Consider the following 26,732-nt stretch of genomic DNA (forward strand, 5'->3'; position numbering starts at 1 on the left):
TGATCTGTACAGAATTCACTCCTATATTACTATAATCTCCTCTTGATTTGTGTAATATTGCAGCATTTAGGCACAGAAAAATGTAAATAGCAACAGGTTGTTTTTTTCAAATTAGGTCAAAACGTGAAAAACAGCAGAAATTAAGGTATGAGGTATATTTAATATCGCCCATATACATTCGCTACAGGAACTTTACTGCTTAAGAGTTTATATTCACTGACTTATCAGAAATGAACTACAGTTGTTGTGTAAATTCCTATGTATTCCATGTAAATACATGTCATGAATTTTCTTGAAAAAAAAACATGTGAAAACTTCTTTTAAAGTCATGGGAGCGAAAAACTTTTTAGTTATGACATTTTGTAAAAACTAGTGGAAATACTAAAGAATTATTTTGATTACTGTAAACTGTAAGAATTATGTTGCAAATTATCCTCAATGTTTCTTAGACGTTCAGTAAAAAAGTCAACTCAACTCCAAAAGTAACTGGAGCAGATCTGTAGGACTTGGCAAGGTTCCATGTATTTAGAAGTTTTCAAAAGATTTTTTTCAAGAAAAACCTTGAGAAGAACTGGGAGGGCTGGGTGAGCCGGTGTGGAATGACCCATAGTTCAGTGTTACTTTATCCTCAAAAACGCACTTGTCAGTGTCTTTTTACTAATCATATTTACTTTGATGAATATTTCATCACTGTCCAAAGAAAAACAAGCGTCTTCAAAACAGTTCTTTTCTTGGCAGAGAACTAAGACGTTCTTTACTTTTAGTGTAGTATCTGTTAACGTAAAGATTTTATCTGAGCAAATCTGGAGCATTTTTTCTGGACCATTCATCATGACTTTTTTACACGATGTAAAGCGCAGCTGCCGAGCTCAGATTAGCAGAAATCGGAATGTGTTAGTTTGTGTTCCGCTCCCCGACTATGAAAACAGATTTGATGTTTTCATTTAAAAGTAAGTTATACTGATTGTCTTGAAATTTAGGGTAAAATAGAACACAAATTCCCCTCCCATCGACCCACCACCGATGGGAGGGGCAGTAGTAGGGGTGCGGTGCATTGTGGATTGGGCAGTGTCCGAAGGCGTGGGCCTTGGCGTTCTGATCCTCGGTTGCTGAAACTGGCTTTTGGAACTTGGAACGTTACCTCACTGGCGGGGAAGGAGCCTGAGTTGGTGCGCGAGGTCGAGAGATACCGGCTAGATATAGTCGGGCTCACCTCAACACACAGCTTGGGCTCTGGGTCCAATCTCCTTGAGAGGGGCTGGACTTTTTTCTTTTCTGGAGTTGCCCATGGTGAGAGGCGGCGGGCAGGTGTGGGCTTTCTCATAGCCCCTCGACTCGGCGCCTGTATGTTGGGGTTTTCCCCGGTGGACGAGAGGGTAGCTTCCCTACGCCTTCGGGTTGGGGAACGGGTCCTGACTGTTGTCTGTGCTTATGCACCGAACAGCAGTTCAGAATACCCAGCCTTCATAGAGTCCTTGGAAGGGGTGCTTGAAAGTGCTCCTCCTGGAGACTCGATTGTTCTACTGGGGGACTTCAACGCTCACGTGGGCAACGACAGTAAGACCTGGAGGGGTGTGATTGGGAGGAATGGCCTCTCTGATCTGAACCCGAGTGGTGTTCAGTTTTTGGACTTCTGTGCAAACCACAGTTTGTCCATAACGAACACCATGTTTGAACACAAGGATGTCCATAAGTGCACATGGCACCAGGACACCCTAGGCCGCAGTTCAATGATTGACTTTGTAGTAGTGTCAGCGGACTTGCGGCCATGTGTACTGGACACTCGGGTAAAGAGAGGAGCTGAGCTGTCAACTGATCACCACCTGGTGGTGAGTTGGATCAGGTGGTGGGGGAAGATGCCAGTCAGACCAGGCAAACCCAAACGTATAGTGAGGGTTTGCTGGGAACGTCTGGCAGAAGAACCTGTCAGATTGATCTTCAACTCACACCTCCGTCAGAACTTTGACCAGATATCGGAGGAGGTGGGGGACATTGACTCAGAATGGGCCATGTTCCATTCCTCCATTGTTGAAGCGGCTGACTGTAGCTGTGGTCGCAAGGTAGTTGGTGCCTGTCGGGGCGGTAATCCTCGAACCCGGTGGTGGACACCCCAGGTGAGAGATGCCGTCAAGCTGAAGAAGGAGTCCTACTGGACATGGTTGGCCTGTAGGACACCAGAGGCAGCTGGCAGGTATCGACAGGCCAAGCGATCTGCGGCTTCAGTCGTTGCCAAGGCAAAAACCCGGGTGTGGGAAGAGTTCGGTGAGGCCTTGGAAAGTGACTTTAAGTCGGCTCCAAAAAGATTCTGGCAAACCGTCAGGAGACTCAGAAGGGGAAAGCAGTGTGCCACTAGCACTGTATATAGTGGAGATGGTGTGCTGCTGACTTCGACTGAAGACGTCATTGGGCGGTGGAAGGAATACTTTGAGGACCTTCTCAATCCCACCAACATGTTCTCCAGTGAGGAGGCAGAGTCTGGGGACACGGGAATAGGCTTGTCCATTACTGAGGCCGAAGTCGCTAAGGTAGTTAAAAAGCTCCTTGGCGGCAGGGCTGCAGGGGTGGATGAGATCCGTCCCGAGTTCCTCAAGGCTCTGGATTTTGTGGGGCTGTCTTGGCTGACACGCCTTTTCAACATTGCGTGGACATTGGGGGCGGTGCCACTGGATTGGCAGACTGGGGTGGTGGTGCCTCTTTTTAAAAAGGGGGACCGGAGGGTGTGTTCCAACTACAGGGGAATCACACTCCTCAGCCTCCCTGGTAAGGTCTATGCAAGGGTACTGGAGAAGAGAGTCCGGCTTATAGTCGAACCTCGGATTCAGGAGGAGCAGTGTGGGTTCCGCCCTGGTCGTGGAACACTGGACCAACTCTTTACCCTCTCCAGGATTCTTGAGGGTTCATGGGAGTTTGCCCAACCAGTCCACATGTGCTTTGTGGATTTGGAGAAGGCATTCGACTGTGTTCCCCAGGGTATTCTGTGGGAGGTGCTTCGGGAGTACGGGGTACATGGCTCTTTGCTACGAGCCATTCAGGCCCTGTACAAACAAAGCAGGAGCTTGGTTCGCATGGCCGGCAGTAAGTCAGACTTTTTCCCAGTGAGAGTTGGACTCCGTCAGGGCTGCCCTTTGTCACCGATTCTATTCATAATTTTTATGGATAGAATTTCTAGGCGCAGTCAGGGGATGGAGGGTGTCCGGTTTGGTGACCTCAGGGTCACATCGCTGCTGTTTGCAGATGATGTGGTCCTATTGGGGACATCAGGCCGTGAACTTCAGCTTTCACTGGATCGGTTTGCAGCCGAGTGTGAAGCGGCCGGGATGAGGATCAGTACCTCCAAATCCGAGGCCATGGTTCTCACGCGGGAAAGGGTGGAGAGCCCTCTCTGGGTCGGGGATCAGCTCTTGCCTCAAGTGGAGGAGTTTAAGTATCTCGGGGTCTTGTTCACGAGTGATGGTACAAGGGAGCGGGAGATTGACAGGCGGATTGGTGCTGGGTCAGCAGTGATGCGGGCTCTTTACCGGTCTGTTGTGGTAAAGAAAGAGCTGAGCCATAAGGCAAGGCTCTCGATTTACTGGTCGATCTACGTTCCCACCCTCACCTATGGTCATGAGCTTTGGGTAATGACCGAAAGAACGAGATCGCGAATACAAGCGGCTGAAATGAGTTTCCTCCGCAGGGTGGCTGGACTCTCCCTTAGAGATAGGGTGAGAAGTTCGGTCATCCGGGAGGGACTCGGAGTAGAGCCGCTGCTTCTACACGTCGAGAGGAGCCAGTTGAGGTGGTTCGGGCATCTTGTAAGGATGCCTCCTGGACGCCTCCCTTGGGAGGTGTCACAGGCAAGTCCACCGGGGAGGAGACCCCGGGGAAGACCCAGGACACGCTGGCGTGACTATATCGCCCAGCTGGCCTGGGAGCGCCTCGGAATCCCTCCCAGGGAGCTAGTGGAAGTGGCTGGGGAAAGGGAGGTCTGGGCTTCATTGCTCAGGATGCTGCCCCCGCGACCCGAACCCCGGAGAAGCGGAAGATGATGGATGGATGGATGGATAGAACACAAATTATTATTGTTATGTAATATTTTAAGGCAAGTTATTTATTTACTTATTTTATTTATACTAAAAAAATGCCGATCAGACGTATCTAAAACAGTGTGGGCGTGGTCTAATATTCAAATTAACTTTTGTTTGGGGGTAAATTTTCATTTAGGGTAACTTTCATTTGGGATAAACTTTTGCTTTTAGTAAACTTTCGCTTGGTGGTTAGCTTTTACTTAGCAGTAAACTATCGCTTGGTGGTTAGCTTTTACTTAGCAGTAAACTATCGCTTGGTGGTTAGCTTTTACTTAGCAGTAAACTATCGCTTGGTGGTTAGCTTTTACTTAGCAGTAAACTATCGCTTGGTGGTTAGCTTTTACTTAGCAGTAAACTTTCGCTTGGTGGTTAGCTTTTACTTAGCAGTAAACTTTCGCTTGGTGGTTAGCTTTTACTTAGCAGTAAACTATCGCTTGGTGGTTAGCTTTTACTTAGCAGTAAACTTTCGCTTGGTGGTTAGCTTTTACTTAGCAGTAAACTATCGCTTGGTGGTTAGCTTTTACTTAGCAGTAAACTTTCGCTTGGTGGTTAGCTTTTACTTAGCAGTAAACTTTCGCTTGGTGGTTAGCTTTTACTTAGCAGTAAACTTTCGCTTGGTGGTTAGCTTTTACTTAGCAGTAAACTTTCGCTTGGTGGTTAGCTTTTACTTAGCAGTAAACTATCGCTTGGTGGTTAGCTTTTACTTAGCAGTAAACTATCGCTTGGTGGTTAGCTTTTACTTAGCAGTAAACTATCGCTTGGTGGTTAGCTTTTACTTAGCAGTAAACTTTCGCTTGGTGGTTAGCTTTTACTTAGCAGTAAACTATCGCTTGGTGGTTAGCTTTTACTTAGCAGTAAACTTTTGCTTGGTGGTTAGCTTTTACTTAGCAGTAAACTTTTGAATGGTGGTTAGCTTTTACTTAGCAGTAAACTTTCGCTTGGTGGTCAGCTTTTACTTAGCAGTAAACTATCGCTTGGTGGTTAGCTTTTACTTAGCAGTAAACTATCGCTTGGTGGTTAGCTTTTACTTAGCAGTAAACTATCGCTTGGTGGTTAGCTTTTACTTAGCAGTAAACTTTCGCTTGGTGGTCAGCTTTTACTTAGCAGTAAACTTTCGCTTGGTGGTTAGCTTTTACTTAGCAGTAAACTATCGCTTGGTGGTTAGCTTTTACTTAGCAGTAAACTTTCGCTTGGTGGTTAGCTTTTACTTAGCAGTAAACTATCGCTTGGTGGTTAGCTTTTACTTAGCAGTAAACTTTCGCTTGGTGGTTAGCTTTTACTTAGCAGTAAACTTTCGCTTGGTGGTTAGCTTTTACTTAGCAGTAAACTTTCGCTTGGTGGTTAGCTTTTACTTAGCAGTAAACTTTCGCTTGGTGGTTAGCTTTTACTTAGCAGTAAACTTTCGCTTGGTGGTTAGCTTTTACTTAGCAGTAAACTATCGCTTGGTGGTTAGCTTTTACTTAGCAGTAAACTATCGCTTGGTGGTTAGCTTTTACTTAGCAGTAAACTATCGCTTGGTGGTTAGCTTTTACTTAGCAGTAAACTATCGCTTGGTGGTTAGCTTTTACTTAGCAGTAAACTATCGCTTGGTGGTTAGCTTTTACTTAGCAGTAAACTTTTGCTTGGTGGTTAGCTTTTACTTAGCAGTAAACTTTTGAATGGTGGTTAGCTTTTACTTAGCAGTAAACTTTCGCTTGGTGGTCAGCTTTTACTTAGCAGTAAACTATCGCTTGGTGGTTAGCTTTTACTTAGCAGTAAACTATCGCTTGGTGGTTAGCTTTTACTTAGCAGTAAACTATCGCTTGGTGGTTAGCTTTTACTTAGCAGTAAACTTTCGCTTGGTGGTTAGCTTTTACTTAGCAGTAAACTATCGCTTGGTGGTTAGCTTTTACTTAGCAGTAAACTTTTGCTTGGTGGTTAGCTTTTACTTAGCAGTAAACTTTTGAATGGTGGTTAGCTTTTACTTAGCAGTAAACTTTCGCTTGGTGGTCAGCTTTTACTTAGCAGTAAACTATCGCTTGGTGGTTAGCTTTTACTTAGCAGTAAACTTTCGCTTGGTGGTCAGCTTTTACTTAGCAGTAAACTATCGCTTGGTGGTTAGCTTTTACTTAGCAGTAAACTATCGCTTGGTGGTTAGCTTTTACTTAGCAGTAAACTTTCGCTTGGTGGTCAGCTTTTACTTAGCAGTAAACTATCGCTTGGTGGTTAGCTTTTACTTAGCAGTAAACTTTTACTTTCAGCTTTCACTTCATGGAAAACTTTCTCATTGTAAGATTCTCTGGCTTGAAAAAAGAGACTGTGGAAGAACATGGTGTGGTTAAAGCTGTTCGGGCGGGGCAAACTGCTTCAGCTTTGTGCTTTGGATAAGCTTTACCGAAAATTAGGACCGTCCAGTTTACACTGAAATTTTTGGCAAAATGCATCAGCCATTCGTTTGTCATTGGACAGTTATTCACAGCATGTACCTTGTACACGTATTTGGAGGCCACCGGGAGCAAGATTAAACCAATTAGCAAGAACACCAATTTATGGTTTCCTGCGCTTGAAGTTAAAATATCAAATCGTCTGTACAGTGAATCTAATCTGTAATCAGAGCGCTTTCTGTGTTACAGTCTGACGCTGCCTGTAGCGATGCTGGTATAGAGGGGTTCTGTTAGAGGAATGTATCTCCGCTCTTGCGCACTCAGGAAATAAAGCGGCTCCGAGATTCCAGCGGGGTCAAAACCTTCCTCCACCAGCTTCTTCTTCACCTGCTTAAACGTCCCTGTCACCTCCACCGTGCTCTACAAAGGAGAAATAAGCACACATCACGTTTATTTATTTACTGATAAAAAAAGTAATGTGTGTTCGGCTGTTAGTTCGCTGGTGCAGCGCGGCTGCCGCTTCACATCGGTTTTCTGTTTGTTTCGTGTTGTTTGTGTGTTTGTTTTGTTTGCCTGAGACGTTTTCCGTCATATCCACTGAGATACTGGCTGAGAGCGGTTTCCAAGCTGTAGCTCGGGGCTTATTGGACTGGCTGTTTGTGTGACACTGCATCGCGGCTATTATGTGGCCTGGACCGGCCGCTTGGGATTGGGTGCTCTGGGTGCTCTGGGTGTTCTGGGTGTTCTGGGTGTTCTGTGCTGTTGGTTATGTATTGATTCTAAAGCGTCCTTGAGCATGGGAAAGGCGCTATATAAATAAAAGATGATGGTGATGATGATGAGTGTGTGTACCTGTTGGTAATTTTACCTGTATTCGTAGGAAGCGTGGTTGCGCATAGCTTGGTAGGTGTTTTGTGATGTGGTTGAACATTTTTGTGCCGTCAAACTCCGCCCCCTCTTTTATCGTCACTGCCGCCATCCCGACTCGTCCCTCCTGACCTACACACACACACACACACACACACACACACACACACACACACACACACAAAAACCTGGTCATATGTCTTTTACAGATTAAGCTCAGTGTTTGTGTAAGATGTTTGTTCTCATACCTGGAACCTGAACTCCGTAAATGTTTCCCTCTTTAATGAAATCCAACTGACTGATGATGTCTGAGACTTCAGTCGTGGCGACGTTTTCTCCTTTCCACCTAAACTCAAAACCCACCATATAAACACAGCAGATCATTAAAGCAGTTTGGTAAAATAAACGACCATGTGGCTTTACGATAAAACACAGAAACACAAATTAGGCCTGTAAACTCTGGACTGTGTTCTAAATGAGTATCCCATTGAGGAATATGAGATAATATACGATGTCGGGAAACATGGGGAGACTTTCATGAGTCTGAACTCTACCTGAAGGTGTCTCCGACTCGATCCTGGAAGTAGATGAAGTTGTTGTGGTCGATCTTCAGCAGGTCTCCACTGTTGAAGTAAACATCTCCCGGCTGGAAAACATCCCGCAGTCTCTTCTTCTCCGTCTGCTCCGGATTCCCCGCATAGCCCACAAATGGAGCCAGCTTCGTTATCTTCACCACCAGGAGACCAGTTTCACCTGCACACATGTTCACAGAGAAAACCGCAGGTGAACCACAGCCTGAACCCTGTGCCTGGACGTCAGACACGAGTGATGACAGGAGGAGGATAACAGTCACGAGACAGGATGTGAAGAGGGCAACAGCCATGAGAGAGGGTGGGAGAAGGACTACAGATATGAGAGGTATGAGGACAACGCGAGCACCTAACCTAAGAGGGAAAGAAAAAGCATGCTGCTGTGCCTCTACATCACCGCAACTCAGCCACCAAGACTGAACATCAGGTCTAACATTGTGATCTTGCTGTGGAACAGCGAGGCGGGGCTTGGGACTCCACACCATCCTCACACCATGTTACAGCACCTAAGGGGGATTCACCCTTAGGGAGAATTGACTCTTACATTCATAGTTGGGAGAGCTAAGCGATGGACCACTTGGCAGCCAACAAGGGATGGGCTTGAGTGCAGGGTCAGGGTAAATATAAAAAGAAAAGGGGAATTGAAGAAAACAAGGAAAGTAACTGGTCATAGGTACTGCGGATCAAACCCTCAGTCAACCGAAAACAAGGGGTGGGGTAAAAAGAAGAAATGGGACTGGGCCTCAAGTGGTGAAGGCCTGGAGAAGGAAGGTCTGGAGAAGAACTCCATTCACACTGCACTGAGGCTTCCGTATAGCTCTGAGGTGAAGCTGTTTATCTTACAGTGTGGCCACTGAGCTCGTGTTCATTGATGGATCATGAACTCAGACCAAAAACCATCAGAACATTTTGGGAGTTGTTACTTTTTCTCATGACATTTTATTTAGCTAATGAGTAAATCCTACAGCTATTAGAGTAATAAATCAAAACGTATGCTTGCATTTGGGTACTTTAAAGGGCCCATATCCTGAGCTTGATGCAACTGAGAAACTATTAAGTTAAAGTGTTGAGTTAGACAGTCTGTTTCTAGCTGCTTTTGGACCAAGAAGCAGAACCTCTGTTTTATCCAAGTTAAGTAGCAGAAAGTTACTAGACATCCAGTCTTTTATGTCTTTTACACAGTCCTCAATCTTGCTAAGTTTCATTTTATCATCCGGTTCGCTTGATATATATAACTGAGTGTCGTCGGCATCGCAGTGGAAATTTATGCCGTGTTTACTGATAATGGTGCCCAGTGGTAGCATATATATTGTGAATAATATAGGTCCTAAAACAGAGCCTTGTGGAACACCATACTTTACTTTTGCAAGAACAAACGATTTACCCTTTACATTAACAAACTCATATCAATCAGTGAGATAAGATCAGAACCAGGCTCTTCCTGTTACCCTAGTCTATCTAGTAATATAGAGTGGTCTATTGTGTCAAATGACTAGCAAAGACACAATTCCTTTCTCGGAGAATAATAAAAGATGATTTACAATTTTTGCTAGTGCTGTCTCTGTACTGTGATGTCGCCTAAAACCAGACTGAATATACTGAATATACATATACTTTCATGTATATGATTCCTATACAAACAGGAACTTAGATCTTAGATATAAAGGGGAGATTCGAGATAGGTCTATAATTTGATACTTCTCAGGGATCAAGGTTATCTTTCTTAAATCAGCGGTCTAATTACTGATCGTTTAAGAGTTTTTGGAATGTATCCAAGGCTAAGAGAGGGGTTTGTTATTGACACTCCCTTATTTAATCTCACTCTTGTTTCTCCCTAAATGCAGAAGGTGAGAGAAGATTCAAGTGTTTTTTTTACATACTTACGCTGGGAATCGACTAGAGGAAAAGGTTCGAAACTTGAGAGACACCGGATTCACCAGCTGAGTCAAAGCATCCTGTACGTGGCAAAGAGAACTCAAGACTGAGCATCGAGCAGTGTGTGTGCAGGCCTTAAGTAGGATGCCCACAATTGCTACCACTCAGCTGTAATTACTCAGCTCTGGCTCTCTAGCTCCTCCTAGCAGCCAGAGGTGGCCTAGCAGGCTGCCTGAACATTATATCCCTCTTGCATCTCTTGTCCTCCTCCTGTTGTCACAGTCACTCCTGTCATGGTGTTCAGGTATAAACAGGTAAAGAAACTTTACATTATGTGCAGGATGGTGATATCAGTTCTGAAAAACAGCCATATGAGGGAGATGTTTATCCAGCTTTTAATTAATTTGAAGCAGGACTAAACCTTGATTTTCTCCTCTCTCTCAAAGATGGAAGTGCTGTTTATCTGATGGGGGCAGTTTTGGTGCCTACCAGGTCTTCCAGGTGTTGTTAGGAATCCAATTTTAAAATCTGTTTTAGCTGAAAAGTAAGTAAATGAATAGTCTTTTTCATGATGGACTTTTGTGCAGTGCTGAAGGTAAAGAAGAAAGTCCAGCTGTCTTCAATATCTGTATGTGTGTAGTGTGAAAACTGATTGATCTTCTGACCTGTAGAGACCTTGATGCACCTGCCGTTAGCGTCTCTGACGGGTTCATCTCTCTCTGTGTCATATTTAATCAAAGCGAATGGGAACAGCTTCTGAAAAAACACAATTAAACCACCACTCTGAAAGAACAGTTTACCCACACTCATCAAATCAATCAACACCCATTTCCATGGTTACACTGTTTACTTCATTTACTGGACTGATTTCCATATTAATATCATGACACTACCACAGCTGCATTAGTTTGTCAGTTAACGGTCAGATAAAGTAATTCTGATGGTTCTTTTCTCAGCCCTACAATCGCTGCTTAGCAACCATTGCTAACAAACGTTCCATCATTTTGAATTTGAAGCTCCAGTTGTTGTCAGAAGCATCTTATTTCCTACACATTTTTGGAGCTAAAAACGAACGTATGAAACATTAAGTTGTATTGTGCTCTTTTAGTACAATAGCTAAAAAAATACAATATCTAAATAAAGTCATCAAAGGTAGGATAGAAATGGTGAACAAGCATTTACTCATGTCTACGGTGCACATGCATAAATACTTTAGCCTAAGAAGATTAGTTGGTGTTTAAAGGGCCTATATCATAGAAAAATGTGTTTCCTTTGTTTATATGTAACCATTGTTTTAAAACATTCACTCGCCACACAGAGCATGAGAACTGTATATGAGAACAAAACTGCAAAAACAGTATAAATGACTTGTTTCTGTGACATCAAGTGAACCATATGCCCATTCACTAAGTTTAGCCCCACCCATTCAGCTACAGCAGTTTAGCCCCTCCCATTCAGCTACAGCAGTTTAGCCCCACCCATTCAGCTACAGCGGTTTAGTCCCACCCATTCAGCTACAGCGGTTTAGCTCCACCCATTCAGCTACAGCGGTTTAGCTCCACCCATTCAGCCTACAGCAGTTTAGCTCCACCCATTCAGCGACAGTGGTTTAGCCCCACCCATTCAGCTACAGCAGTTTAGCTCCACCATTCAGCTACAGCAGTTTAGCCCCGCCCATTCAGCTACAGCAGTTTAGCTCCACCCATTCAGCCTACAGCAGTTTAGCCCCACCCATTCAGCCTACAGCAGTTTAGCCCCACCCATTCAGCTACAGCAGTTTAGCTCCACCATTCAGCTACAGCAGTTTAGCCCCGCCCATTCAGCTACAGCAGTTTAGCTCCACCCATTCAGCTACAGCAGTTTACCCCACCCATTCAGCTACAGCAGTTTAGCTCCACCATTCAGCTACAGCAGTTTACCCCACCCATTCAGCTACAGCAGTTTAGCCCCACCCATTCAGCTACAGCAGTTTAGCCCCACACATTCAGCTACAGCAGTTTAGCCCCACCCATTCAGCCTACAGCGGTTTAGCTGGGGTTTATATAAATCCAGGATTCTTGTTAATGTGAGTAATACAGATGTGATGACTGCTCTGCTGTCAGGCTCTACTCTACCCACTAAGATATTTCTGCCTGCGTCACCGACCTATCAAACGCGTTCTGGTGGTTCTGATATCTTCATCAGAGGTTTTCAAACTGAAGGCCGCAGCCCCCGAGTTGGCCGTGGTGGCACTTCTTGGAGGGCACTGGCTATCGGTTTTTTAACTGGAAAAACTGGCTCCTGTAGATATTTAACCAAACTGATTTTAAATATGACAAATAATGTTGTCAAAACCCCGAATAAACCAAAACGAAGAGTTTTCTTCATGTGAAGCTTTGAAACCAACAAATTACACCGTCACTCGGAGTCACAGCGAACATCTGATGGGGCCATGAGGCTTCTGTGGCTGTCTGTTGGACAAGATCGGTCTGTGTAATACGTACTGTGGACTGTCACATCTGATCTATTAAACACGCTCCTGAAGAGGATCCAGTGATACCCTGGATGCAGGAAAATCTAAGTACAAAGCAGTTTGTTTCCAAATGGGAACAGATAAAAGTCTCACTCTGTGCAGGAAGCTGACCCGTCCGACGGCTCCGATCTTTCCCGTGTAATTAAAGAAGCCCACGTTTCCCTCTGTAGACGCATAAAACTCTCTCACTTTAATCTTCCCAAACCTGGTAAGGAATTCTTTCCACACATCCGCTCTCAGGCCGTTCCCAATGGCCAGACGCACTCTGTGCTCTTTATCATTCTCCATCTGCAGATAAACAGATAAATAAACAAGCTGTAAGAGAAGCCAATAGGAAAGCAGGACCCAGCCAGCACATCATACATTTTACATATGTATTTTTACATATAAACAAGTTATTTTATACACAAAAAACACCAAAAACTTCCACTGTTTTAAATATTCTTTAGTATCTGATCTGGGCGGCACGGTGGCGTGGTGGGTGGCGCTGTCGCCTCCCAGCAAGAAGGCCCTGGGTTCGATTCCCCGGCCGGGTGACCGGGGTCCTCTCTGTGTGGAGTTTGCATGTTCTCCCTGTGTCTGCGTGGGTTTCCTCCGGGTTCTCCGGTTTCCCCCCACAGTCCAAAGACATGCAGTCAGGCCAGTTGGACGTGCTAAACTGCACCTAGGTGTGAGTGACCGTCTGTGTCTGTCTGTCTGCCCTGTGATGGACTGGCGACCTGCACAGGCTGTGTCCTGCCTTCCGCCCGATGACAGCTGGGATAGGCTCCAGCACACCACCCCCCACCCCCCCTCAGCCATGAGGGAGAAGCGGCTTAGAAGACGTATCTAATTTCTCTAATATTAAAATTGATTCCATTTGTTATTCTAAAGCTTTACTGCTTTATCTTTTTATCTAAGTTATGCTCTTTTTGTCAGTGAGGAACTCCCGGAGTCTTCAGAGTCTTCAGAGACGGCCTTTGTTCATTTTATTTGAAACTCAGCAACTCAGTTTTGTAAAGTTTTGACTGGAAACAAAAGGGTTAAAATCTTGAAATGCCCAACAGAAAAAGGTCCAATCAGGATTGTTCTCTCTGTGTTTACACATTTCACACTAGATTAGGTACCAACATAATAGGACGTGACAGAGGAACCAACCAATCCTGCTTTGATGGGTGGAAACAGAAATGTCACTCTAGTCCTTCTGGATGTTCTAGATACGTCACTGACTGTGAATATGAACTGTAGTCTAAGTAGTGTTCCAGGTAGTTGCTAGGAATGGAAAACAGTGGCAGTCGGAACTTTTTACTTAGTCACTGTAAAACTGCTACACTCTTAAAAAGATGGTTCTTCAAGTGTTCTTTAGTAAAGACAATGGTTCTATATAAAATCATGAACTCTTAAAGAACCATTTGCATGCTTAAATGGTTCTTTGTTTGATAAAATGGTGCTTCAGATTGACAGAATTTGTTGTATACGATTCTGTATAGAACCTTTTTGAAAAAGGGTTCTGCTGTTGTTACAAAATTGACATTGTAACAATGGAAGAAGCCTTTTTTGGTGCTATATGGATCCATATGTAACACATATTCCATCAACCCGAAGAGTCATTTTATCATACAAAGAACCATTTAAACATGCAAAAGGTTCTTTAAGTGATCATGGTTCTATATAAAACCATTGTCTTCATTAAAGAACCCTTGAACAAGCATCTTTTTAAGAGTGTAGATACTGTTACAAGCTCTGTGGTTAATCCAGAACAGTGGTGGACCCATGGCAGAACTCTACAAGGGCACTAGTGGAAATTAGCATCATTGAGTTTTGGCTCTAAACTAAGTTCTCTGCCCTAATAGTCATGGTTCCCTGTTCTAATAGTCATGGTTCCTTGCTCTAATAGTCATGGTTCCTTGCTCTAGTAGTCATGGTTCACCACTGCTTTGTATTATACACAGTTTTATTTACTGTTTTAATATTTTATTTACATACACTTCAAAGCAGGCTGTATTTTTATATCTGAGACCAGGAGGATTCTGAAGGACTCCACCCTCCCAAGCCACTGTCTGTTCTCACTGCTGCTGAGCAGGAGGAGGTACAGAAGCATAAAGTCCAGAACCGACCGGTTCCGAGACGGTTTCTTCCCTCCGGGCCGTCAGGCTGCTGAACAGCCAGTAGTGCTGGGTTATCGGTCTACAGGCCTGTCACTGCACCTCAGAGTCACCATCATGATGATCCCCATGGACAAACCAGATCTAATCCACACCAACAGATCCTCCGTACCTTCAATCCAGCAGATCTGCACTCACACATACAGACTATCTTCTGCGCCTTCTGTCCACATCCTGGACAGTCTGGCGGATTCTCTATCAGTGTTCTGTCCCCGAGAACCTGCAGCTCATCTGTTACCTCCCTCACACTCACGGCGCACTCGGACTCCGAGCAGCACGTTCATAGTTTTATTCCAGAGCTTATTACTGTACATCTGTCTGTTGGAATAGTGCAGTACTGGTGTATATGGTGTGTATGTGTGTATTCAGAGTCGGTGTGTGTCCGTTTCTTTCTCTTATTATTATTTATATATTATTTTGTATTTAAATCCTATAAGGGGGCTACGCACCTAAGATTTTCACTCACTTTCCACCACCTGTGTAAATGTGATGTGACAGTAAATGTGATTTGATTTGATTTGAAAGGTGCTGTATAATGTAAATATAGTTATGATTATTACTACATGGTGGGACGTAATTTCAGCACACTTAATTAGAGTGGAGAACTTTACAGTACAACAGGAAACATGAACTGGTGGAGTCCTTCAGGAATGCAGCAAGGTGATTGGGTTTCGTGGTGTACGTATGTGTACTTGGTGTTTCTAAGTAAAGGCAACTCTATTCCCAGATCACGACTCATAGATTCCCGCCTGACACCGTGATCACATGACGCCTTAAGGCCAAAGACCACATGCTGCCCCGAGATTCGGTTTCAGCCCCAAAAGACGTCCGGGCCGCACCCCGCATGCCAAAACCCATCCTGTACATCCCCACTGTGACCCCTCTGACCTGACAGAGGACAGAAATCACTGCTGCCAATGCTGCTACAGTCTGGAGGCGGATCAAGCCCGTCCTGCAGGCTGAACTCTATCAGTGCTGTTAGAGCAGCAAACGTTTATTTGGCTGCGGCACATTAAAGGTCCTTAAACAGCTTTTACACTAGAATTAACATAAATAAATGTGTAGTTTGACAATTCACCAGGACCAGAGGACTGGAAATTACAGGGTAGCACGCAAACATCTTGCGCAGCAACACAGACTATAGAATTATCCAGGTTTCCCTGAATTTAGACACAAACAGCACCTCACGCACAGACGGACACTCCCAGTCCTGCTTAGAGGCTCAAAAACTTCCGGTTCTTTGGGCGCTTGATGTTGAAGTGACACGGCTTGAAGGACGTAACAGATGTTTCCACCTAAACCTCTCAGTTGACATGCGGCCATAAATCCTCACAGGCTCTCCTCACACTGTGTGGAGCTGCTCGGCACCTCTAACAGGCTTGGCTATGTGGTTTCTGACTCGCGATGACACACTGTTATCTAGAACAATGAAAGAACACAACTGCTTCAGCTTTGCTAACAACTTGTGCCGGATCCTCACACCGGAGGATGAACTCACTTATCCTGGAACTGTCCTTTACCAGCCGGCTGTGTGCTCGGGGTCACAGCCACTGGAAGGGTGACAGCTGCTCTCGCTCCCCCGAGTGATACAACACTACACACTCACTACACACTACACACTCTCACTACACACACACACTCACTACACACTACACACTCACACTCACTACACACTCTCACTACACACTACACACCCTCACTACACACACACTACACACACACACTCTCACTACACACTACACACTCTCACTACACACACACACTCACTACACACTCACACTCACTACACACTCTCACTACACACCCTCACTACACACTCACTCTCACTACACACTACACACTCTCACTACACACTACACACTCACTACACACACACACTCTCACTACACACACACACACTCACTACACACTCACACTCACTACACACACTCACTACACACTCACACACTCACTACACACTCACACCACACTCTCACTACACATTACACACCCTCACTACACACACACACTACACACTCACTACACACACACACACTCTACACACTCTCACTACACACTACACACTCTCACTACACACTCACTACACACTACACACTCTCTACACACTACACACTCTCACTACACACACACACACTACACACTCCACACACTCACTACACACTACACTCACTACACACACTCACTACACACACTCACTACACACTACACACACTCACTACACACTCTCACTACACACACTACACTCACTACCCACTCACTACACACACTCACTACACACTCTCACTACACACTACACACTCACTACACACTACACACTCACACTCACTACACACTACACACCCTCACTACACACACACTACACACACACACTCTCACTACACACTACACACTCTCACTACACACACACACTCACTACACACTCACACTCACTACACACTCACACTACACACCCTCACTACACACTCACTACACACACACACTCTCACTACACACTCACTACACACTCACTACACACTACACACACACACTCACTACACACTCACACTCACTACACACTCTCACTACACACTACACACCCTCACTACACACTACACACTCTCACTACACACACACACTCACTACACACTCACACTCACTACACACTCACACTACACACCCTCACTACACACTCACTACACACACACACTCTCACTACACACTCTCACTACACACTCACTACACACTACACACTCACTACACACACACACTCTCACTACACACACACACACTCACTACACACACTCACTACACACACTCACTACACACTCACACCACACTCTACACACCCTCACTACACACACACACTACACACTCACTACACACACACACACACATACTCTACACACTCTCACTACACACTACACTCACTACACACACTCACTACACACACTCACTACACACTACACACACTCACTACACACTCTCACTACACACACTACACTCACTACCCACTCACTACACACTCTCACTACACACACTACACTCACTACCCTCTCACTACACACTCTCACTACACACTCTCACTACACACTCTCACTACACACTCTCACTACACACTCTCACTACACACACACACACACAGAGGGAGTGTTCACAGTGAAAGGAAAGTAATAGACGGTTCATTGGCTGTGTGTAGTGACGTTCAGATACAGTATCAGTGTCATAATGTAATACACGTTTATACAGACACTAGTTTGGGTAGATAAATAAGTAAGTAATGTTTTGATTAGTTTTAGTGAGCTGAACGGTTCCGTTAGGCGGGTTCAGTGAGCTGAACGGTTCTGTTAGGCAGGTGTAGTGAGCTGAACGGTTCCGTTAGGCAGGTTTAGTGAGCCGAACGGTTCCGTTAGGCAGGTTCAGTGAGCTGAACGGTTCCGTTAGGCAGGTTTAGTGAGCCGAACGGTTCCGTTAGGCAGGTTCAGTGAGCTGAACGGTTCCGTTAGGCAGGTTCAGTGAGCTGAACGGTTCCGTTAGGCAGGTGTAGTGAGCTGAACGGTTCCGTTAGGCAGGTTCAGTGAGCCGAACGGTTCCGTTAGGCAGGTTCAGTGAGCCGAACGGTTCCGTTGGGCAGGTTCAGTGAGCCGAACGGTTCCGTTAGGCAGGTTCAGTGAGCTGAACGGTTCAGCTCAGGCAGTTTGGTTAGAACGTCAGTAGAAATGTGTTTGTGATCAGACTATTTTCAGGAATCTGAGGCAGAGCCAGGATTTCTGAAAAGCCGCTTTAGAATCAGCATCTGAAGCGAATGAGACGAAAGCCTCTCAGTGATCCTCCTGTAACGTGATCTGAGTGTGAAATGGGCGCCAGCGCTGCTCTCGGGCTGCGGAGATCCGGGAGTCCTGCAGTGAACTCTGCTGTAGATCAGAGGACGTTACATTTTGGAGTGACATTCAGAGAAGTGATATTTCAGGACCTCTGTGTATCTGATGGAGTCTTCATGGAGTGTGTGTGTGTGTGTGTGTGTGTGTGTGTGGGAGAGTAGTGTGTTACCTTGGGTGTGTTACAGAGGTAGCGCATGGTCTCTCCGATGTACTGGATCACCGTCACGTTGTGCTTCCTGCAGTCCTTCCAAAACTGAGACACTGAGAACTTCCTCTTTAGGATTATTTTGGAACCTCACACACAGAAAAATGTTATTAAAGAGTTAATTATTAAAGAATGATCACAGGATATATACAGAGGAAACAGCAAGCTAATGTCTGTGACTCGATTACAAACGTGTGAGAGCAGTTGATGCACGATGTTTTATCACATGCAGGATGGGAGTCCAAGTCAAGTCTTGAGTCTCTGAGGTGGGAATCTGAGTCGGATCTGGAGTCTCTGAGGTGGGAGCCTGAGTCGGATCTGGAGTCTCTGAGGTGGGAATCTGAGTCGGATCTGGAGTCTCTGAGGTGGGAGCCTGAGTCGGATCTGGAGTCTCTGAGGTGGGAATCTGAGTCGGATCTGGAGTCTCTGAGGTGGGAGCCTGAGTCGGATCTGGAGTCTCTGAGGTGGGAATCTGAGTCGGATCTGGAGTCTCTGAGGTGGGAGCCTGAGTCGGATCTGGAGTCTCTGAGGTGGGAATCTGAGTCGGATCTGGAGTCTCTGAGGTGGGAGCCTGAGTCGGATCTGGAGTCTCTGAGGTGGGAATCTGAGTCGGATCTGGAGTCTCTGAGGTGGGAGCCTGAGTCGGATCTGGAGTCTCTGAGGTGGGAATCTGAGTCGGATCTGGAGTCTCTGAGGTGGGAGCCTGAGTCGGATCTGGAGTCTCTGAGGTGGGAGCCTGAGTCGGATCTGGAGTCTCTGAGGTGGGAGCCTGAGTCGGATCTGGAGTCTCTGAGGTGGGAGCCTGAGTCGGATCTGGAGTCTCTGAGGTGGGAGCCTGAGTCGGATCTGGAGTCTCTGAGGTGGGAGCCTGAGTCGGATCTGGAGTCTCTGAGGTGGGAGCCTGAGTCGGATCTGGAGTCTCTGAGGTGGGAGCCTGAGTCGGATCTGGAGTCTCTGAGGTGGGAGCCTGAGTCAAATCTTGCGTCTCTAGGGAAAGGCTCTGAGTCAGAGATGTGAGTCTGAGTTGAGATGTGAGTCTCTGAGGTTTGAGCCCGAGTCAAGTCTCTGATGTGCAAAGTCCGAGTCGAGTCTCGAGTCTGTAAGGGCTGAGTCCAAGCTGAGTCTTGAGTGCCTAAGATGTGAGTCCAAGTTAAGTCTCGAAATCTGAGTTTCAATTTCAAGTCGAGTCTCTGAGATACGAGCATGAGTCAAGCTTTCAGTCTCTGAGATTCGCATGCGGTTTTGAAAAGCCAGTGAGTCTCGCCGAGTCTACACTCACCTGTCTCCACAGAGGCGATGAAGCCAACGAGGAAGCCGGCTGTGTGGTAAAGTGGGAGGGTCACGTAGACGACATCACTGCCTGTCACGCCTATAGACGCCAACACAGCCAGAGCAGCCAAGAGACGATTCTGACTCAGCACTGCTGCTTTAGGGAGACCTACACACACACACACACACACAGAGTACACACACACACACACACACACACACACAGAGTACAGACACACACACACACACACACATAGTACAAACACACACACACGCAGAGTACAGACACACACACACGCACGCACACACACACACACAGAGTACAGACACACACACACACACACACACACACACAGAGTACAGACACACACACACACATAGTACAAACACACACACACGCAGAGTACACACACACACAGAGTACAGATACACACACACGCAGAGTACAGACACACACACACGCACGCACACACACACACACAGAGTACAGACACACACACACACACACGCAGAGTACAGACACACACACACAAACACATACAGAATACAGACACACACACGCAGACACACAGACATCATTTGTTTTGGTTCACTCAACATGAAATTTACACTTAATGTAAAGGGCATTTTCAAATTACATCAAAAACTGAAACATGACAAAAAAAAGAGAGTTAAAAAGCTCTATAATGTTCATATGATCCACACAGTCGCTCTGACAGACTGTAATACACTACAGGAAGCGTAGGGGGCGATACGGCTTCTACTGTTTCATTTAAAAAGCTCTATAATGTTCATATGATCCACACAGTCACTCTGACAGACTGTAATACACTACAGGAAGCGTAGGGGGTGACACGGCTTCTACTGTTTCATTTAAAAAGCTCTATAATGTTCATATGATCCACACAGTCGCTCTGACAGACTGTAATACACTACAGGAAGCGTAGGGGGTGACACGGCTTCTACTGTTTCATTTAAAAAGCTCTATAATGTTCATATGATCCACACAGTCGCTCTGACAGACTGTAATACACTACAGGAAGCGTAGGGGGCGATACGGCTTCTACTGTTTCATTTAAAAAGCTCTATAATGTTCATATGATCCACACAGTCGCTCTGACAGACTGTAATACACTACAGGAAGCGTAGGGGGCGATACGGCTTCTACTGTTTCATTTAAAAAGCTCTATAATGTTCATATGATCCACACAGTCGCTCTGACAGACTGTAATACACTACAGGAAGCGTAGGGGGCGATACGGCTTCTACTGTTTCATTTAAAAAGCTCTATAATGTTCATATGATCCACACAGTCGCTCTGACAGACTGTAATACACTACAGGAAGCGTAGGGGGCGATACGGCTTCTACTGTTTCATTTAAAAAGCTCTATAATGTTCATATGATCCACACAGTCGCTCTGACAGACTGTAATACACTACAGGAAGCGTAGGGGGCGATACGGCTTCTACTGTTTCATTTAAAAAGCTCTATAATGTTCATATGATCCACACAGTCGCTCTGACAGACTGTAATACACTACAGGAAGCGTAGGGGGCGATACGGCTTCTACTGTTTCATTTAAAAAGCTCTATAATGTTCATATGATCCACACAGTCGCTCTGACAGACTGTAATACACTACAGGAAGCGTAGGGGGCGATACGGCTTCTACTGTTTCATTTAAAAAGCTCTATAATGTTCATATGATCCACACAGTCGCTCTGACAGACTGTAATACACTACAGGAAGCGTAGGGGGCGATACGGCTTCTACTGTTTCATTTAAAAAGCTCTATAATGTTCATATGATCCACACAGTCGCTCTGACAGACTGTAATACACTACAGGAAGCGTAGGGGGCGATACGGCTGCTTGTTGTACAGATGGAACTGTAAGTGATGGTGATGTATGTACCGGTAGTTCCAGATGTACAAATGTAGACTGCGGGGTCGCTGAATGTGACTGTAGCTCGTAGTGAGCGAGGGATGGGCGAGTCTGGAACATTCTCCACTTTCTCAGTCAGACTCTGCATGTGTGCAGACACACACTCCGCCGCCAACACGAACACACACACTTCATCCTCAATCAGAGGTGCAATGATCTCCTGCACTGCTCCCTGCAGCTCTGCAATGCATACATAACAACAACAAACACAAATATCAACAAATAACAATCATAAACATCAACCACACTGGAGAAGATGAACCGTGAAGCTGTTGTTGGGGGCAATGAGAGTTTAAAATAAACGCTGACATTTGAATAAATATAAAAATACAGTGCACTGTGATCGTGAGTGCTTAACCATTTCCAAAGCTCTCCTGCTTTATCAATCAATACTTCATTAGAATCAAACGATGGAACGGAACATATTCAAGTCAGGTTTGGAGATTTACTGAAAACAACACACACACTACTGGGAAATGGGAAAGAATTCCACCTACAAAGCTTCAACAATCAGTGTCCTCAGTTCCCAAACGCTTATTGAGTGTTAAAGGAAAGGTGATGTAACACAGTGGGAAACACGCCCCTGTCCCAACTTCTCTGGAACGTGTTGCAGGCATCAAATTCAAAATGAGGGAATATTTACAAAAAACAATGAAGTTTATCTGTTTGAACATTAAATATCTCGTCTTTGTAGTGGATTCAGTTGAATATCGGTTGAAAAGGATTTGCAGATCATCGTTTTCTGTTTTTATTTATGTTTTACACAACGTCCCAACTTCACTGGAATTGGGGTTGAAAATTTATTTTAGCAAATCCATCTGAAAGTGTAGGAACATCTCCAGAATCCTGTCTGATGCTCTTCACTGTCTGATTCCTTTAGAAATGAGTTTATCAGCTCCATCTGAAAGTGGAGGAACATCTCCAGAATCCTGTCTGATGCTCTTCACTGTCTGATTCCTTTAGAAATGAGTTTATCAGCCCATCTGAAAGTGGAGGAACATCTCCAGAATCCTGTCTGATTCTCTTCACTGTCTGATTCCTTTAGAAATGAGTTTATAAGCTCCATCTGAAAGTGGAGGAACATCTCCAGAATCCTGTCTGATTCTCTTCACTGTCTGATTCCTTTAGAAATGAGTTTATCAGCCCATCTGAAAGTGGAGGAACATCTCCAGAATCCTGTCTGATGCTCTTCACTGTCTGATTCCTTTAGAAATGAGTTTATAAGCTCCATCTGAAAGTGGAGGAACATCTCCAGAATCCTGTCTGATGCACTTCACTGTCTGATTCCTTTAGAAATGAGTTTATCAGCCCATCTGAAAGTGGAGGAACATCTCCAGAATCCTGTCTGATGCTCTTCACTGTCTGATTCCTTTAGAAATGAGTTTATCAGCTCCATCTGAAAGTGGAGGAACGTCTCCAGAATCCTGTCTGATGCTCTTCACTGTCTGATTCCTTTAGAAATGAGTTTGTGTTCCAGTCTCTTCATGTTAAATCTGATCTAATGGTCCTTTAGCAGGACAGAAGCGAGGGCTGTAGCTACTGATACTCTGTGAAATGCAGGGCTGATCTGATATCTTGTTTATGTGAAGTACACTGTGTGTGAGAGTCTGATTGTAGACGTACGTAGTTAATGTAAAGCACGGTGCAGATCACAGAACTCTGTACCGTTGACCTACATCTGGAACCTTTATTACAACTGAACACATAACGATTACAAATAAGTTCACTTAACAATATATTTAAGAAAATGTTTTTGGCCATTGTTATACATTACTAAGATATATGTGATAAATACACTCAGAATATTCTTTTTTCCATATGGGAGCCAGACTTTCTGCTAGGAATGTTAAACTAACCCGTCAAATAGTTCAAATTCCAGTCATTGGTGTGAGCACTGCACAAAACCTGCACTGTGTTCACCCATCAGCTGAATGTGGTTAAAGTTTGAAAGACTGCATACAGGCTTTCTGTGACTGTAGGCTTAGTGCTAGCCTAGCCGTGAACCCTCGTCAGAAAGTCTGCATTTCTGAGGAAGTCCTGCATTTTTACAGCTGTGGAAAATGTAGGGCTGGTAAATGAAGAGGAGCTGAAGTTAAAATAACCCAAACAGGAGACGGTTAAAGAGTTTAGGCCCCTTGAAATTAGGAAGGGCAGTGAAGACACTTGCCCGGAGCAGTGGGCAGCGCCCGGGGAGCAGTTGGGGGTTGGGTGTCTTGCTCAAGGACACCTCAGTCATGTGCTGTCAGCTGAGGGGATCGAACCGGATCGAACCTTCTGGTTGCCTAACCTCCAGCCCACGACGGCCCCACATCCTCTATTATACGGACGCACTCTCTTCCCCAGAACAGTGGACGTGTAAACGTTTATCTGTGCTTTGGGTTCATTTTGGGTTGATGAACGTTTTGGGTTGAATGGGGCAGTCGTGGGCTGGAGGTCAGGGAACCAGCCCTGTGACCGGAAGGTCGCTGGTTCGATCCCCTCGGCTGACGGTCCATGATTGAAGTGCCCTTGAGCAGGACACCTAACCCCCAGCTGCTCCCTGGGCCCATGGATAGGGCTGCCCACCGCTCCGGGCAAGTGTGCTCACTGCCCCCTAGTGTGTGTGTGTGTGTGTGTGTGTGTGTGTGTGTGTGTTCACTAGTGTGCATGTCTGTGGGTGTTTCACTGCAGGGTCGGGTTAAATGGAGGTCTAATTTCACAGCGTGCAGAACACAGAGACACATAGTTGTAAATTCTATTCTATTTTTACTGGCCGTCCTGCTGAGCAAGGATTCCGTGTTTTGTGGGTTCCTGGCATCTTGTAATGTGTTTTGTGTGTTTTTAATGGGTTGTGAGATCTTAATGACTGAACAGGTGACCACTGACGTATGAAGATGCATCTAAAGGGATCTAAATGTGTTCTACAGGAAACTCGATGCATCTTATGGTAACCCTTTAGCTCCTATTAGAAAACAAAATGATTCCCCTGCTGAAAAAAGGCCTTTAGAACCACTAGCATTAAAAACTTTCTAACAGAAATTGGCTTAATGGTTACCATTACAGACCACTAGTTTTAGAGTCTTTTACACCGCCTAAACTTTGAATGGTTTCTGTGATTTTACTGGTTTCTGTGATTTTACTGGTTTCTGTGATTTTACTGGTTTCTGTGATTTTAATGGTTTCTGTGATTTTACTGGTTTCTGTGATTTTACTGGTTTCTGTGATTTTAATGGCTTCTGTGATTTTAATGGTTTCTGTGATTTTAATGGTTTCTGTGATTTTACTGGTTTCTGTGATTTTAATGGTTCCTGTGATTTTTTTCAGCAGGGTAAGCTCTAGTAGTTCTAAATCCAATCATATTGATTTTTATTCAATATCTGGCACTAAATCCAGTTAAACAGGACTAATTGTGCTCTGTTTACAATGAAGCACGCAGGTGGTCAGTGTCTACGAGCGCTGGCTACATCTATAACGTGTTCAGACAGAGTCTCTGCCCTTTCGGGGGGCTTGGCGGGGCTTCTTCAGGCCACCTCAGCTTCAGCCTAAACCAGTCTTAATCCTGCTCCTGGCGACCCAGAGTGCTGCATGGGTCCTTGATCCAGCACACCTGATCCAGCTCAGAGAGCGATTAAGAAGCCCTTAATGACCTGGAACGGGCAGTTTGGGGAAAGGAACCATGACCCCATTTACAGCGGGTCACTTCATGCGTCGTCAGGGTCAGGATTATGTCTGGATGAGCCACAATAACATGCAGTGTAAATGCAGCCAGGAAGCATTTAAACCAGATACCAGGCTGACCACTCGGACCCCTTCAGGAGGAGAACTGAGCTGCATGTTACAGCAGCGGAAACACAGCCGTCCCTCCAAGACACGTTCGACAGCCAAAACTCCTCCCAGTACAACAGAAACTCCTCCCAGTACAGCCACAACCCCTCCCAGTACAGCCAAAACACCTCCCAGTACAACAGAAACTCCTCCCAGTACAGCCACAACCCCTCCCAGTACAACAGAAACCCCTCCCAGTACAACAGAAACTCCTCCCAGTACAGCCAAAACTCCTCCCAGTACAACCGAAACTCCTCCCAGTACAGCCAAAACCCCTCCCAGTACAACCGAAACTCCTCCCAGTACAACAGACCCCTCCCAGTACAGCCAAAACTCCTCCCAGTACAGCCAAAACTCCTCCCAGTACAACCAAAACTCCTCCCAGTACAACCAAAACCCCTCCCAGTACAACAGAAACCCCTCCCAGTACAACAGAAACTCCTGGGCGTGGCGACTCACCTGCGCTCGTGATCAGCACCTTGGCGCCGCTGCACCGGAAACAATGCAGCAGAGAGCCGGACCGGATGTTGTCATTGAGCAGCGCGGCCGCGCACCCCAGCTTGGCCAGCGCGAGCCACGCGAACAGGAAGTCCGGCTCGTTCGGCAGGAAGAGCGCCGCCGTGTCTCCCGCGCGCAGGGCCGAGTGCGCCCGCAGCGCGTGCGCAATGCGGTTACTGCGCCTGTCGGCGGCGCTGTAGCTGAACGTTTCCCGCTCAAACACGAGGAACGTCCCGCCGGGCTGGCGCGCGACCTGCTCCTCGAACCGGTCCACGGCCAGGAATGGGGGGCGGAGCCTCCGGCGCCAGAGAACGCGGACCAGCGCGAGCAGCAGGTCCTTCAGATAAAACACCTCCGACCAGAAGTCAGGAAAACGGGCTCTGACCAGCAGCGCGAGCGCCGCCAGCCCGCACAGCACCGCGCACACCTGCGCGAGCATGATTCCCGCGAGCTCGGAGAGGTAGCAGCGCGGTTTCCCTCCGCGCGAGCGCGCACAAACACGGCTCGTGAGTGAAGGCGGAGCTGAGCTGCGCGTTCAGGTCTCCAACCCGCTCTGAGCTGTTTACACAGATTCCCCCAAATCCGCCCTGACCACTCACACACACACACACTCTAACACACACACACACACACACAAATACACACACTCACTCACTCACACACTCACACAAATACACAAATACACACACTCACACACACACACACAAATACACACACTCACACTAACACACACTAAC

At 45.9% G+C, this 26,732-nt stretch overlaps 1 protein-coding gene across 1 annotated transcript; it reads right to left on the reverse strand.

Annotated features, from left to right (window-relative positions):
* Positions 1-5,619: 5,619 nt before the first annotated feature.
* Positions 5,620-26,498, reverse strand: LOC108413992 (very long-chain acyl-CoA synthetase-like). The gene is made up of 10 exons (XM_017686727.2): positions 25,957-26,498; positions 21,664-21,873; positions 19,760-19,918; positions 18,445-18,569; positions 12,368-12,562; positions 10,428-10,518; positions 7,852-8,050; positions 7,546-7,643; positions 7,299-7,429; positions 5,620-6,850 (listed from the first exon to the last, which is right to left on the reverse strand). The coding sequence occupies exons 1-10, from the start codon at positions 26,432-26,434 to the stop codon at positions 6,674-6,676; spliced, it is 1,863 nt and encodes a 620-aa protein (XP_017542216.1). The 5' UTR covers positions 26,435-26,498; the 3' UTR covers positions 5,620-6,673.
* Between the last annotated feature and the right edge of the window lie 234 nt (positions 26,499-26,732).

This window comes from Pygocentrus nattereri, chromosome 7 (assembly GCF_015220715.1).
Source record: "Pygocentrus nattereri isolate fPygNat1 chromosome 7, fPygNat1.pri, whole genome shotgun sequence".
Classification (NCBI taxonomy): domain Eukaryota; kingdom Metazoa; phylum Chordata; class Actinopteri; order Characiformes; family Serrasalmidae; genus Pygocentrus; species Pygocentrus nattereri.